The sequence below is a fragment of the Argopecten irradians genome, chromosome 11, assembly GCF_041381155.1.
Source record: "Argopecten irradians isolate NY chromosome 11, Ai_NY, whole genome shotgun sequence".
Classification (NCBI taxonomy): domain Eukaryota; kingdom Metazoa; phylum Mollusca; class Bivalvia; order Pectinida; family Pectinidae; genus Argopecten; species Argopecten irradians.
The window spans coordinates 23616399-23634195 of record NC_091144.1 but is presented as its reverse complement, the minus strand read 5'-3'; the positions used below and the strand labels follow the sequence as shown (position 1 = coordinate 23634195).

General features: G+C 34.7%; 1 protein-coding gene across 1 annotated transcript; it reads right to left on the bottom strand.

Annotated features, from left to right (window-relative positions):
- Window positions 1-7686: 7686 nt before the first annotated feature.
- On the bottom strand, window positions 7687-10633 carry LOC138335769 (uncharacterized). Its single transcript, XM_069284934.1, has one exon. The coding sequence runs from the start codon at window positions 10339-10341 to the stop codon at window positions 8248-8250; it is 2094 nt and encodes a 697-aa protein (XP_069141035.1). The 5' UTR covers window positions 10342-10633; the 3' UTR covers window positions 7687-8247.
- Window positions 10634-17797: the final 7164 nt, after the last annotated feature.

Genomic DNA, 17797 nt, shown 5'->3' with positions numbered 1-17797 from the left:
GCCCACATAGAATAGGCCCTCGGTCATTATTTAAATTCTACAAGGGCAATATAACTCAATATGGACAAAAAACAAATGTCCTTAATTTTTATATTAGATATGTCGTTTCTTTAACGAATGTCAAAAACAATTTCTTATGTGCATATTAATTACAAGAAACGCGTTGGTCAAAGAACGGCACCCTTAAGACTGCAGTTTTTGGAAAATTAAGTTCGCAAAGGAATATTGACTCGGTATTTCTAAAAACGGAAACACCGCGACAATATGCTATATATCGAACGTCACGTGACCTTGTATTTGCTTATGAAAATAGTGAAAAATAAGAGCATATCTAGTATATATATAAGATATGCTCTGGTTTTACACTATCATCATTGGCTAATACATGGTCACATGGAATTCGATAAAAAGTATATAGACTCGATGTTTCAATTTAAGATACACCCGGTGAAAGTCCTTTGTGAACTTCATTTCCCAAACGTTATGTTCTTCAGGGCTGTGTCACATGAACAACGTTTTTTTGTAGTTAAGGATGTATTCTTCTGAAGTCCCGTTGAATCTCGTTTCGACATAGATCAAAGAAGTTATGAGATTTTCAAATATAATTTATCAATATCTGTAGCAAATTACCAGATGCAATTTTTGTCAAAAAAATACATTTCTATTTCTAGTAGATTTTTTATACTGGGATTTTAAGAAATGACTTTTGGCGGCCATTTGGAAATAGTGTCATTTTTTGCTTTGAGTAGAGCCATAGTTTTAACACTTTTTACTGAAATTATTTTCACTTAAATCATCACTGCGCCAGTATTTTTAGCTGTATCAAGCTAATTTTTGATGTAAATCTTTACTGGGTTCGTGGTAATTAAATATTGAGCATTAATGCGTGAAATTATACAATTTTGTCTCTTTATTTTTATATTTAATGGTAATTTAAAATTTTCAAATGGGGCAAAAAGTAAGCACTCGGACCCCCCATTTTGCTGCCTGTTTTAGACAGAACAACCCTTTCCCAGATGATAAGCAAATAATAACAAAAGTTGTACTAGAACTTTTTCTAGAAAGGGTTAAATTTGGCAATTTTTTTTGAAAAATGGTGCATTTTGTAGCACAAAATTAAGGGGTAGGGGTAGCATATATTGTTATTCTGAGAAAAAAATATAAGTCTTATAAATCAAAACTGGTATGTTTTTAAAGAAGACTACTGCAAAATAAATTCTACAAACATCCATACATATCAAACACCTCATTAGGAAATTATGGCTTTAATCTCTTGTGTATATGGTCAAAACGGCAAAATTCCCATAAAATCCAATGTTTTATCAACTAGATATCTTTGAGTGACAATAGCTCAAAAACGAGTACATGGGCATATATTTTCCTTCCATTTTCTTTTATGGTATGAACTCCTATTTCCAAAAATCTATATGAGAATAAAAGTTTAATACAAGAAAATTTTGACTTCTCAGAGAATTACATCCTTAACATGCACGCCAGTTAATTTTTTGACATTTGTCGAAGAAACTGCTAATCTAATGACCTCGTAAAAATCAAGGGCACTCGTTTCAGTCCATTATGGTGGTTATACCGCCCTGATATATTCTAACGTAATGACCTCGGGCTAACGACTAGATTTAAGGAAGTGTATCGGGGTAATCCGCTCATGGCCGTATGTAACCTAACACAATGTTTTCTCTCGTTCTGTCCTTCAGTCGGCGATTATCTGCACCAAACTGATCAATAATCGGGATTAACAGGTAAAATAAAACCCTAATATACCGTGGACGCTTTCATTATCATAATAATGATACAATTTTGTCATTATCATAATAATGAATGAAGATCGATTAGTTAGTGGGTTTGAATGGGTTCGTCATGTAAATTCTGTTGATATTTATATAGATACGCTACCTATACACTGTAATCTTATTAAAGTTGTTTGGGTGTACATTGTCTGTTCAGAGTATTAATCTAGTAATGAAGCCATGAACAGATGGCCTTAATAAAGGATTAACTCGAATAGATTTTTTTATGTTATGGAGATATAACACAGAAATCTGAGTGTACTCTAAATAAACCGCGAAGCGGTTTATGATGAGAGTACTCTCAGAATTTTGTGTTATATCTCCATAACATAAAAAATCAATTCAAATTAATCCTTGTAATTCAATTTAATAAAGATAATCTCTTCAATATTCAAAATTAATTTTGGGACTCTTTTGTCTATGAAATCATTACGCCGTCATCTCAGCCAATCAGAAGCAACGTTACAATCGGCGACGCCATTTTTTCTTTTATGGGCTGATAACGTAAATTTATAAGCCAATGAAAATGCTTGTAATAAGCAAAATTGAATTATTCTGATTTATTCTTGAAGGAACACCAAACTTGAAATTGTTGAAAATATATCATAAGACTTGGATGTAAATAAAAAGATAGTTGACGACGGTTTTGTCTTCGACAATGGTATCCATCTTCGTTTTGTACCACTTCTACTTGCAGGTTGGAATCTGTTATACATGAAATGCTGTGTTTTTGGTGGGGTCATTTGAGAATGGATTTGAGAATACGACCTACCAGTTCGTACAATATTCAATCCTTCAGCAATTACCGATTTTGCTATTTCAGATAATTTTGACAATGGGTTTTACGAGATTAATCGCAACGACACGGCCCCTCCCAACGTCTAGACAATCTAAGAAACCTCATTGCATTGGATGCGCAGAGTATGTATAACAATCAATGATCATTGCTTCATGGAATCCATTGCAGATAGGATCTTAAATAAGTGTTATTTCATTTTAAGAAACGAGTCTAAGATGTTTTCATTTTTTTTATGAAATCACATATTCAAGATAATTTTGATCAAATAACAATAAAGGAAGCCATTTTGCGATTACATATTCAAATCATGACGTCACATCTTTCAACCATGACGTCATAATGATTTTCCTTCCCGGCACAGTTAACGAAAATCGCTCTAGGTTATATTACACTAGTGACATATGCAAAATAAAACACACATACCCAAAAAAAAACAAAAAAAAACAACATTACACGAGGGAAGCCATTGGATATTAAACGTGATAAAATGTATTTATTCTTCACACATTGCCAATGACTCTAAATAAGAAATATTCCTATAGCAATATAAAAAATCTATTATGCAACACTTCCCATAGCAAAACAATCCAGAATTAAAGCAAAACATATTTAGGAACTAGCCTTCTTATCCGCATCATTTGATTCATGGAATCGTTTAAGTTAAATAATTAATTTTCCTAAGTTACGGGCCGATGGTTATATCTGTGGTTGATTTATCTCATATATATGAAGGTCATAGATACGTACTTTATGCTTCATTGACGCGGGTAGCCGAGCGTGGATTTCATCTGATAATAATGCATGGGTATTTTGCGACGTGGATGGCGAACGTTGCTTTACAGTGATGAGGTGACAGACGTTGCTAATAATTTATACTGGACGTTTATAATAGATTGAACAGAACTAAACGACCCGACTTCCTTTCCATAATAGATATATTTATCACTTATGCCACAAGGTACATATAGAACCCCAAATCAATCGCGAGATGCTTTCGTGTATTGTTTACATAATCCTTATATATGATTATATAATACTGAATTAGCCTATGTATCAATTTGTTTGAATTATACTTGTTACATCACTTTGATATGAGTTCGGTCTTTTTAATACTAAATTTGTCTCCTTGCGGTGGTCATTTTAAATACATATAACTCCTTGTTATAGCTTGGACCTAAACGGACTTACCATAGCATAGTTATATATGAGTCGCGTAAACAAAAACGTATGATATAGAACTTTTGTTCGCTCACAAAATAATGACGTCACAAACGATACCTTTTATAAAGTGAGATAACTGTCAATACCATGACCATACCTCATGGCTAGTAATTGTTTCTCTGCATCACCTGCTTATGTGGCATTAAATGTGGTCGTATAGCAGTCGTTGAACCAAGAACGCCTATTTACACGAGCAAAATAGTTGCTATCAATACATCATGTCTATAATTATATATACCTATGTCCTTATAACCTTACACTTATATATATATACTATGTTGCGGTCGGTGAACCGATCCCAGAACGCCTACTTACACGAGCAAAAGAGTTGCTGTCAATGCCAAACACTATATTATATTTACATTTACTTGTCAGTTCTACTATATAAACTAACCAAGGCAAAGTGACGTATATGACGGTATAACTGACACCCAAAACGTGACCATGATGACGTCACGAATGTTGACATGGTCACGTCAACTAATAACCGTCAAAATGGCTGTTCCATCGTGAGGAATATACTTGTACCGTCGTTGATAAACGGTTTTCCTGGTCTTCCGTAAACATTTTTACACAGAGACCCTAGTTAATAATGTATATATAAGTATTATACTATTTTCCTATGGATTATATGGTCTATATAGATACCATAGCTTAGCAGACAATCATCTCATAATGCGTTAGGACTTAAATGTAATGAACGCCTGTCTCTAGGTACATAAACATAAATCTAAAAATAATCTGAGCGAGAAATACTTATCTGTTTGATCTATGAATAAAAAAATCGCCTGAAAGCATTATTAGAATCATTATAGGACATTGGCGATACATTTCATTTTTCATGGGAATGCAGTTCATATGTCTGAACAACGTGCAATGAAACGTGTTTTTAACTTCCATGAAAACAAACAATTAAATCCGTTTCATATCCTTTTTTATTCATAAGAAATTAAAAGACAAATCAACAAAGAGTACATAAAAGTTTTTAAAAAAACCCATTCATTTCGCTCTCGTCAATGCTATTTTAGAAGTCCCGCTGTAGTGCTTCATCACCAGCATCACAAAAGGAAACAAGACTATATCAAACTAAATGTGAGTTAATGGTTACAACTTAATAGGAAAACTACTGCTAACCAACTCATTTTTGTGGCGACTCGATTTTGCGTTTTTGTGCCTTATGACTTATTCTTGGTGTGTTGCTTGGTGTCTTCGACGGCATGCTTCAGTGATATAGCACTATAAAAAGGGCAAAAGTTCCAATATACTAGAAGACACAACGCGAATATACCGCAGTCTCCCAAAATACAAACACCGCATACATGGGAGACCGTCCTTACATGACCCTGGCTGTTAATAGGACGTTTATTTAATAAAACAAACAAACAAAAATCGACGATTTAATCTTGCGATCTATACGCTAATGAATTTATACTTGTGTTTGGAACAATTTCTCGGTGATCTGTTTTCGTGATTTCTGATCGCCCGAAAAATACGCGTAAACTAATCGCACACAAAAACTAGATGGTTTACAGTATTGATTGATGATGATCTTACACCATCAATAGTCAGAATACAGGTGTTTAAGTTTAAGGAATTCCTTAACTTCCATATCTCCACACAAAAAAAGAATTACAGAATTTTCACGTAAGATGTTTTCTTTCACACCTGTTATGATTTTCTATAAAGAGTTCTATGTTAAGGAAGTCCTTAAATTTTATGAATGTTGATGAAAATGGGCCAAGTATGGCACCAGTTTGGCTCAATTAAATTTGAACTGCTTCTTTGAAGATAATGCACGCTTCAGATGGAACTCGCTTCGGTAAATTGTGTTGCCCTACCAATGACAATAAGTCATATCTATTGTACGATTTAAAATTCATAAAAATTGACATAAAATTCTCAAATAGAAGGAATATTGAAAAGTAGAAACGGAAAACGCTTGTCTTTAGCAGTATCTCATGATACATAAACATACATAAACAAATGATTGTTTTACAATGTAGACCCAATCGCCGACTGATTGTCGTCGTGTTCTCATCAATACTTTATTTTTCTTTATTCGAGCGAAGCCTTGCTGAGAGAATATGTACTATGGCTGATAATCCAGTCCATATGTGATTGCAATATCCACATGTAATACCTTTGAGTAGAATAATAGGATTTTTCCACACAATGTCTTGACGGCATACACAAGTAGACCTTAATTCCAAATCATTGGACAAATTAAACTTTCAAAAAACTCTTAATTACATAATTAAGTTAATTAACACTGTTTTTTTACTGCTTTAGAAACAAAACAGCACATAAAAAATGTATACAGTATTATAGCAACCTTCTTGGTAAATTTGCTAAAATCATTGAATTTTATCTTAAATTATATCCTACGTATGAAGGTACACGTCAGTGTGGCACCTTTCATCAATAGATACAATGGCTATAGATATCGTAGTGTTCCTTTTGTTTTGCAGGTGATACTTAACATTATGAGAACTTTCGTAGTCTTACATTGTAACCGTCATATTGATCATAGTGGTATCTTTCAGTTGGGATCAATATTGTCATGGCAATTTCCAATTAGGCTGTCTTGTTAAACAGTGTCTTACTTAAGGTGACATTTTAGCAATGCTTTGATTATGGGTTTTGTACACGCGTCCGAAAGGTTATCGCTGCGGTGAATGTGATCAACCTTTAGTTTTTTAGGGCAGATCTATCTGTGTTTAGGAAGGAAAGCAATCAAATCAACGAATCTGCTGGGTTACCGCGGTGACCGAGAGGTTAAGATTTCCCTCTGGATTTCGATTAGAATCTCATTTTTGTTACATTTACATTGTAGTAACCAGGTATAGGTCGCAGGTCGATGGTTTTCCTCCATCTGCTAAACTTTCCTCCATCTGCTAAACTTTATACGTCGTCCTTAAATGACTCTAGGTGTTACAGGGTGTTAGACCAAACAGTTTCAACAACATCTCTTAATTCAATTAAAAAAAAAAAAAAAAAAACACCACCTTTACTCGAAATTCTCCGTAAGGATCCTTGTATGTATTAAGTGTTAATTTAAGGAAATTCCTAACGAGAGTACAATGTGTAATGCAATCCTGTGAAGAACTGTTATTTAAAGGATTCGTATAAATTAACGACTCTCGATGAAATCGGGTCAAAATAATACTAGTTTTAGCAGATCAGATATGAAGAATTCTTCTATCACTGCTGTTTCATTTGAAATGTTTCAACACCTGATATCGTTTAAGAAAGATCTGCCATTTATTCAGTATATTCGCTTTGGTAATAGAAAAAATTGTTAAAGTAAAGGTTTTCAGATTTATATGATGTTCGACTTACATGGAAGTTTATTCTATGCTAATTTGTTTAGGAATTTTATCAAAATAGTTAAAAGAAAATGTTCTCTGTAATTTCGGTCAAGCCAGTCATGAGCGGGGTAGAATTTTTTTTATTTTAAATTGCTCTTCTAGTTGTAAGGTGAAGAAAAACGTAGAAAAGTAATCTGAACGAAATTTCAGATAACACTCCATCATCTTACTTTGTAAATCGACGCAAGCTTTATATGCGCGCCAATTGTGAATTGACTCACAATGATCAGATCTAACAAGTTTTGTTCTTCTTTGATCAAACCTATTTGCTTCAGGAGACCGACGGGTCTCGAGAAACCATATTTTTCTTCAATCTTTCAAACTCATTCTTCACTTCATAATCTACTGTATTCAATTTGTGGTATTTCATTAAAACATACTATATAAACAAAATTTCTTTCGCAGCTTCTAAAATTCGAAATTTCCTTTTCAAAAAAGTTTGTGAAGATTAGCTTCTAAAATTCGAAATTTCCTTTTCAAAAAAGTTTGTGAAGATTAGCATTCTCGGATTCTTGGATACACCTATCAATAGAAATGTTCTAGGAATTAATTCGCAGAGATAAACTCGAATTGACTTTGATCGCGATATTCACGACAGTAATTTATAGCAAACGAAATGAAGTTGGTGTACCATATTGCCAAATACACAAGCCAAATAAATACAAAACACTCATTAATGTTGAAAAAGCAACGATAATGAACGAAATTTCGTCTTATTACAGGGTAAGCTCCCTTGCGGGTAGGTATCGATTGTTCCATCATTATTTTATGAGAATAATTCATGTTGTTTTCCATGAAAAGTATGACGTTACGCTCGCAAACACATGACGTCATAATTAATACCTACCCGCAATGCCAGATAACTCTTTAATTAACATGTAAATACAGAATAGCAGATACATTTTCACATTTTGGAGATCTACACACTATACATTGATCTTGATCTTTGCAGTTCCCAATATGGAGACCATTCTGATCTATAAAAGTTCCATCCCTTCGTTACATTCCACTGACGGAGCGAAACAAAGGGACTGAACTCTGAATGTTTGGAGACTTACACACTATACGCCTTGATCTTTAATGTGTTGTTATTGGCTACGTACAGGTTGCCGTTAAGTTGACTGTAACATATACCACGTGGTTTGTTAACCCCATCACGTTTGTCAAGAATCGTACATCCTTTATTTCCTCCTGGAGCAATTCTGTGTATATTTGAAGTTTCTTTTGCGCATACGAAAATGTTCCCGGTTCTGTCCACTGATAATCCGGTTGGACATCCCATATCACGTGCTCTGTAGACGAATTTCAATTGGCCATCTCTACCAAGAGCAAAGACGCAATGTAATGCTGAGTCGGTGACGTAGATCTCAGTACAGAGACTATTACACGACATGTGTTGTGGGGCCGTGAACCCAATTCCCTTCACCGGAACAACAGTCCCCTTTTTCGAATTATTGTCCATACTGAGGTGCAAGATATACGGCTCACTCAGCCAAGGATCGCATGTGACATACAGGCTCTTATCACAGTAGACCACTCCCCAACATTCCCCTGTACATGGAATGTCTTTCACAAACACCAATTCATTCGTTGGTATCTTTTTGTCAGGAGTCTGCCTGTTGTTTTTGATACCTTTCTTATGTGTCGGTTCCTTCATAACAGTGACCATCTTTACAATTTTTACGATTTTCTCTCCGGGAAGTGTGACGGCAAAGTGCAAGTCGGGTAAAATAGCTAAATCCCATGGCAATGACTGAAATGTGTAGCATGCTGATGCTCTTAATTTCCCGTCATGCACTTTGAGTTCCGAGGCACATCTATCTATAATAGCAAGGTCACCTGATGGTAGACAGCCAATAGCTGTGATGAAAAACGCCTGGTTTTCGTCGTCAGAGTAAGGTACAAACGTATTCACACTAAGGGCGCGTTCGGGTGGAGGAGACGGCAGTCTAAGAGGACGAGATCCACCTGAAACACCAGAGGAACGGGACGATGAGGAAGAGGTCGAACCTGACCCAGGGATACTTGCAGATCCGAAGGAATCTGGTCTCTCGGAGATCAACGGTGAATTGCTACTCGACGATGTCAGTGAATTACTTGTTCTCTGCTGAGCTAAAATCCCCGCGAATTTCGAAATGGCTTTGACCTTGGCACCAATTCTTCCTTCCATTTCGAAGACCATAAAAGGTGGTAACCGGAAGTAGGTGTCTGTTCTCTGCACGTGCCTTTTAGTTTCTATCGAGTCGCCGTCCTGATGCCGAGTACAAATCACTTCGTAATCATAATTATGAATGTCGTCGTATATTTCTCTAAGAAATCGTTCATATATGGTCCGTTTGTTGCTTATCCTTATGTACACCTTCACAAAACGGGCAGGTGATACGGGAGGGTCATCTTTATACACTTCTTTCATTTCCTCCACATCTGCTTTCGTCATCTTTTTGAGATTTGTAAGTCTTTCTTTTTCTTGTGAAAGTTTTTTAATGTTACGTTTGTGCATACTCTCGAAGTCGGCTATCGCGCTTTTATCATTGCCATACGTTTCTTTTTTCGATTTCTTTCTCTCCGCTGTCAGTTGCTGTAAAATAACCTCTCGTTTTTCTTCGAGGATATCTGTTTCTTTCACGCGATCTTGATACATAAGATCTGCAAACTTGTGACATTTCTTCAGTGCAGCAATAAGATCGACAAGATCTCGAGAGCTTTTTTTAGCATTGGCAACATCGGCAACTGCAGTGAAATTGACACAGTTTTTGTGTTCCTTTGGTTTACATAGATCACAAACAATACTTTGATGTTGTTCACAGAACACTTCGTTTTCCATCTCCATCTCGCTGTGATCGTGGTTTTGTTGCAGATCCTCCATGTAAGACGCTTTGTCGCCATTGTCCTTCCAGCGGTTCTTCTTATTGTTGGCCTTCTGCTTTAACTGGTCAACTTTTGAAGCCAATGCTGCCTTAATGTTCTGTTTGGATTCCTCTGAGAGTGACATATACGAGTGTTTCTGAGCCCAGCTCTGGGCGCGATGGAGCTTTGTACAGTTATTACAGAAAGGCTCCTTACACGTAACGCATAGCAATGTGGCCTTGACACTCATCCGTTCCTTCTGACATGGACCACATAGAATATCAAGTACTTTTTCATCCATTGTTGTGAAAAATCAAGTAGAACGTACGTAAATTCACAAACCTTTAGTTCACGTTTTCTGATGTAGCTTTGAACATTAATTACTGTTCTATTCTCACATTTCAAGCTTTATCCCGAACACATAAATCCATAAATCCATAATAAAGACCACAATAGTTCCGAAGTTCACGGTTGATATGACAATAACAGTCCCATCACATACCAACAGAATATAATTTGTCACAGATACATCATGTGTTTGTCGTTTCTTGTGTTACCCGACTGCCCCACACCCTCGCCTTTACAATGCTATAGTTTCCAATACGCTCCGTCTGATCTGCTGAAAGCGTCAGCCTCTACTGTTCCTTTACTGACTCGGGCTTGATACTGTATCGTTTCTCGTCACGCTCTGCCTGGCCAGACGTGCCAATACACATTAGCGGCTGTTCGCCAATAATCCAATGCAGCAATGCAGCAAGACATGCGATTATAGTACTTTAAAAACTACGCATTATCCAGGTGAAAGTTTGCTGGGGAAATACATTTTGAAACGTTGAATAACTGTCAATGAATATACATATACACATTATCCGTCGCACTTTCATTGAAAATTGGAGTGCTTCCTCTATTGCATGACGACGCGATATGTATCGTTTCATTTGAATGTTCCGAACATTGCTATTATTTTTTTCCCTCTCAAGTATTTTTAGGCCATGGAAGCAAACAATATTATCGACTAATGTAAGGAAAATGGTGAAAAGTCAATAAAAACTGAAACTCTTTGAATATACCATTTATGCATGAACTCTAACTTAGATACAATGTTTATGAATAAATAATCATCGTACTCATCCAAGTTTGAAAGGCACCAAATATATACATTATAGCAAATATATATACTATCCATATTAAACAATAATGAACTAGAATCTATGAAAAGCATCAAAGTCCTCTGAAACGTTTACACACCTCGATTTCTAATCAATATGAGACCGGGAGTTAGATCCCATTTCAACAAAATGAGTATTGATATGACATTGCTTACACAACCTGTGAATGTCGTTTCGATGACTTGTGCGATATTTGCATTGTCAACTTCATCAGACCAATGAGCGGATAGTGAGTTTAGGAAGGCATCACCCATTGCTAGCCATTTTTAGGATAACACCACGTGACGTGATAGGTGTAGCGTGGCTTAGTGCAATGAACCGTTAAAGTGTAACGTAGATAAATCTTCCATGGGTCTCCGACCATGTCAGACATGATAAAGGCGACTCATCAATTTAAATGCAATTCTGAAAAAGTACATTGTAAATAGATCCAAGTACTCCCAAAGAATGAGCTCGGACTGTATAAAAGCCTTATTTGATGGTAAGTTCTTGTGTTTTAAGCTGAATTTTCATTATCCGCATATATTTATCCATTTATTTTTTTATTATTATTTTCCTATGGGTGCATAAATTATGGCTTTTGAGTTAATATCGATTTTAACCAAGAATCTCGAAGTATAAGTTACTAAAACATACGGTATATATGTATATCTATCTCAGAGTTTTATTCCAAACTTTATCTGACTAAAACCACCTCTTTATGGGTTCATTTACTTTAAGTCCATCCTCTATATATCCACCCCTGGACATTCTCATAGTAAAGGGAGAAAAAAAACTGACCAATCACAGGCCTGCAGAGACTGTCTTTGGATGACCACATACAATGTTCCTTTTATACAACACCAACGGATCAAATTACCTGTAATTTTTTAAGCTTCTGGAAGAGAGTCAAACTTTCTAACTATAGAAAGTCTGCGGGAAGTGAAAATTGAATGCAAATATGTCGTGGAACACATCAGTAGTATGTGGGATGCAGACAACAATCCGCTGGACAAAACAAATATGCTGATTGTTCTAGATATTGTACACGCGTGGAAGCGATTAGGACTATACCGGATGTTAGCCAATGTCGTCTGTGTCATCATTGTTTGCTTCTCTATATAAAGGTTTCTGTTGTACTTCAACTTTATTTCCAACAACAATGTCAATATGCATAGCACTTGTAGTTTATATATGCTTCAGATATAGAATAGTGAAATTGCGTGCTTTGACATTGAAATAAAACAATGATGATCAAAGCAGTGAGGTTTAAACTAAATCCAATATCGACTGGCAGAAAAAAACTACAACAAATGGCAGGTTAGAGAAAAAAAATTGTCGTGCATATTTATGCAGTGTATTTGAATAAAGGTAATTTGTTATGCATTGCTAACGACAGCAATGGTCTGGATAGAAGAGAGGCGACAGAAAAATATGATAACGACATTTCATTTAAAATCATCATCATCATCATCATCATCATCATTATCTCTTTCCCTCTCGCTCCCTCTATCTCCCCTATCTCTCACACTGTCTCATGTTCCCTTACATATTCATTGTGTCAAATATAGTGGAAGGTCAATAGCATGCGAAGGGAGCTACGTTTACACTTTGGTACTTTTTGCACCTGTATTTAAATTTAATAAAGCAGTCCATTTGATTGATGATTGATGTGACTTTACGTCTTTGTTTCTGTTATAACCGAGCCTAAGACACAATAACGCAGTCCAATTTATCGATCCCGCAAAAGTTATAACCATCCATGTGTTCCTGTCATAATCTAATTTTAGCCATTTTTATTTAAAGTGGTTAAGCACATTCTTATTGACACATAAAGATATTAATTTGATGTTTTATGGATATTGTACAACATCGAAAGTACATGGGAGGTAACACCCCCCCCCCCAAATACAGCTATGCAGACCAATGATCTCTGGTACAATGTACCAAGTCTCATGTATATATCGTCACCGACGGATACAGTTGACCACACACATGTAGGATAATTGTAAAAAGAATGGTCTTGCGTAACATGACAAAAAAAACAATTGTAGCTTTTCTCATATCTTTCTTCCTTAATTAAATTTCCAAAGTATTTTTTTACGAACTGATGTAGCGTGCTTCTTTCCATTTTGACCGAATCAACATTACCAGTTTCGTTTATACTTTAAATTTTGTCACATGGAGTTGTGGTGTGTTTGTTGTGGTATTCTCCTCTATATAGAATACTTATCACATGGAATTATGTTTTTTTTTTTCTCTACAACTAATGCATTGATCACGAAAATCACTGAATATGTTATATTTGTTTTTCTTTACTACTAGCATAAATCATACCTAACACTGGGGACTGTGACTTACTATTCTCTACAACAAATATCAGAAGGAACTGCTATTTATGATAACGCATAACAATTAAACACAAAAGGAATAGTGACAATATCAATGTAGCTTCCAGTCTGGTAATTGTAATGTGCAACAAATTATTGAATTTGTCATAATTGATAAAAAATATAGAAAAAAGCAGTCGACTTGTCTTCTTTTCTGAGACATTTCTAAAGCGTTCGATCGTGTATGGCACAAAGGACTGATTGTTAAAATAGAAAATTATGGTATAGTTTAAAAATATAAATATTGATTAAAAATAAATAAGAATAATAAAAATAATCGCGGACATTGTTTGTAGGAAATAGGAAGAATCCTTTAAAAGTACAAATGCTGGCGTTCCGCAAGGTTCCGTTTTAAGTCCATTTCTATTTATTAGGTACATAAATGACATGTCTAATTAGCTTGAAAGTATTCGAAAGCCTCACAATGACACACACACACAAAAAAAGACAGAAAAATGAATGATTCAAAATAATCTCCGGAAAACGGAAGCTCTACTTATTTCCAATATTGAACATGAACATGTTTTTGATTTAAAGTTTAATTATGTTAGTGTAGAAGAACCAACTTTGACGCTAACTGTAAGTGGAGCAATCATTAAAGCAAGTGTACTTCGTAAACAGAAATATGTTTTGACAAAATTTGTTCAAAATTTATGAGACATAGATGTACCCAATATCTGAATACATTTGTGAAGTTTGGATGGATGCAATCTCCGTGACGCAAATAATTTAGGAAACTGCAAGAATAATATCAGGTTTATCTAATTTTGCCGGTACATCATCATTATATTCTGAATGCGGATGATAATAACTTGGTGACCATCGTTCTAGGAGAAAGTTGCAACTTTTGTACAAAATCATTAATAACAAATTATTAATCTGATTTACTACCAGCCTTAGTATCAGAAAAACTAATTCAAACATCTACTCTTTGTCCAATTTTCAACTTCAACTTACAAACCTATCCCTCCAACTATACTATACGACTATGGGATCAAGTGAAACTGCAGATCCGACAGATTAAAAAAATCCGTCAAAGCATTTACTGTCATGTTTAAAAATATCAACATATAACAGACCAAGTGTCCCTAAGTATTACTTGTCTATGTATATGTTTCAATATATACAGAGAAGGAAATAAATAATCGAAATCTATTTGTTTCATGCATATATTTCAGAGTTTTGTTTTGACATTATGAAGGGTGGGAGAAGAAGAACACAAATACACAAAAAATCTCGTGAATGAATTCAATATTTTTTAAAGTAAGTTGCATTTTATTCAGGGGAAACAACTCCAACATCCTCCGATGATACAAACTTAGTTTTATTATAGGGGAAGTAACTCTGTCATTCTTACAAGTGATAATAAAAAAAGCGAAGCCTTTTTGCCGAGAATTTCTCAGATTTTTGTTAGAATGGCATGTATTTTTCGCATTTTACTTTATTGTTTTTCTTTAAAAACCCAACCCAGCCTTTAGTTACAGCATTATATTCCACTAGTTAATCATCTGGAGATTATGCCCACAAAGAACATGTACGTCTTTTATCTAACAATTACTTCCTGTATAATCAAAGAACATAGCAGATAAGGTAAGATAGATTATTTCTTATATTTATAAGCATATGATACATAGTTAGTCAGGCGTGTAATATCTTAATGAGCCGCCCTTTGTAGTACTAAACTCCACAAGAGGATGTTAAAGGAGAATTAACGTTATCCCTGTACCGAGTCACTTCCTATTAACTAGCTTTACATCCTCTTTGTGGATTCTTTGTTTGTTTGTTGTTTTTTCTAAAGACGAAATGGAAATATGTTTTCTGAATTGCGTCCAGCGCATAAAGACGCCAAAAAGCAAATAATATATATTGTATGATTTGTGTATAATATAAAGATGCCAAAAACAAAGAGTAAACAGTGTATGATTCGTGTAAATAAGTCGTTCATTTACTGTGAACGTCATTTTAGATACAAATGGGATTAATAAAATTCAATTTCGGCATTTGGAAAACAAACTAATATATAGACTGCGACACATTACTTATTATTTGAACATTTGATGGATACATTAAGTCTAGTAAAACTAAAAAGTACAGATTATTGTGTATGTGGTTGTTTTGTTTTTTTAATTTTGATCGGTAGTTAATCATGATAACTCAAACTTGTGAAATTTAATATTATGAAATGAGAAAAATTGCGACACAACGGTCTAAACAAAAACGGTTGGTGTGTTTCACTTACAACTGGTGTTTCCAAGCTTAGGGTTTCATAAGGGCGCATTGAAAAATGAACTCGTTGTAATATTGGCAACTGCAGCACAAATAAATCTGCATTGTCTACTAGGACAAGGAACTCTAAGTGAACCATAGAAGCAAAATGACAGTTTAAGTAACTCGGAGACGTCTGGCATCTGAAGACGTTCAACAGTAAATACATGTCAATTAATCACAATCTATATACGCCAAAGTAGCTTGGTTTTTACGTTACATATTGATTAGCAAAATTGTATTTTTGCCCACACAGCATGTTAAACGCACTGAAATGCTTGTACACACACAAAAAAAATAATATTGATTTTCATGATAATAAACCATGGATTGCTTACCAAGTGAAAATTAATTGGACTGGTTGGATAAATGTCTTGACTTTTACCATGAATAATGAATCTTGATATTTCATAAAATATATAGCTCTCACAGTATTGTCCCTGCTCTATCGTTTGTGACGATGTCTTTTCTCCTGCCATTACAAATTGAGTTTTTTATTGGTGTTTTGGTCTCAGTCCTGACGTCAGTATTAACTGGCTGCATTTACATTTTTGGAGGTCAAATGCTTGGGCTCACTGACACCTTCCACTCTTCCCCATTGCCATGTAAAGACCGTGCATGCGCCAAACAAAAACAATTTCTGTGAGAAAGCTAGGTGACAATGTTAAAAGCGTCAAATAACCGCGAAAAAACTGATTTTCTTCACATGAAGCACTTTTTTGCGTGGTACCCTTCTTCCTATGGCGCATTATTTTTCTTCTCACATTGATCATCGCACACACGAGATAAGCCTTATATTCTTTGAAATATTTCATTTTCGCACGACAAACTGCCTCATTTGAGTATCGTTCGCAATCTTCGACTGCATGGCGTTTTGTGATTGTATGCAAATTAAAAAAGTATGCACGGTAATGTGCAAGTACATTAAACATGGACCAAGGGATTATCTTGAGTCCGTTGTATATAAATTAATCCTCTGTTAAAAAACAACAACATTAAAATGATTAATAACACTCTTCCCGTGACAGGATGGATTAGCATACATGCGCATACATGTATTAACAATTGGCATCGAGCACTGCTATATCATACGACCTTTTGTCAATTTACTTAAAACAAATAGTCTGGATTTTTAAGCATATGTGTTTCAAAGTGTCCAATTAAGCAAAAAAGTTTTACTTTTCGAAAAAAAGGACATTTTCCGTATCATATAAATGGCTACACAGATGTCTAAATAAATTATTCATCAAAGAATTTTCAAATAAAATGATTAGATAAGATAACGGTTTAGACTCGCTCCCTACCGCGGTGATTCCGACGGTCGGGATGGCCTTTAATATTGACTTTCATGTGAATGGGTTTTCATGTTACAAATTAATTCAAAGGACATTTTATCACAGATAAAAAATAATCATCGCTCTCAGACCTTTCTCTAGCAAGAAATCGTCTTTTTATACATATATAGATAAAGTTGACTCTGTGGCATCACATGTAATTCACGGTGACTTATAGGAAGCTAAAGTTGGTCGTTAATTGAAAAGAAAATTCAAGAAAAACTTAGATAGAAGTAGAATGGAAATAAAAGAATTTGAGAGAATATAATTTACTCATAATGACATTGTGAATAACTGACTACCGTATCCCATCAACAAGCACCCGTACATGTAGCAGTTATACATATGTCGTGTGTTATGTAACAATCTTCTCCTTTTTTCAAGCTTCAAGATTTGTTTAGCTTGAATTAAAACAGAAACATATATGTTTCTGATTAAAATGAAAACATATGAATGTTTCTTAAATTTATTTCATTTCAAAAAGAATTCTGACTTACTATACTTATTTTATAATAATTTAACCCAGAAACGTGTATACAGTGCTTGCACGATAATAATATCTAATATGCATGTTTCTGTTTAACGTTATTTAATCCAACAAAAGAAATGTAATTATTTTA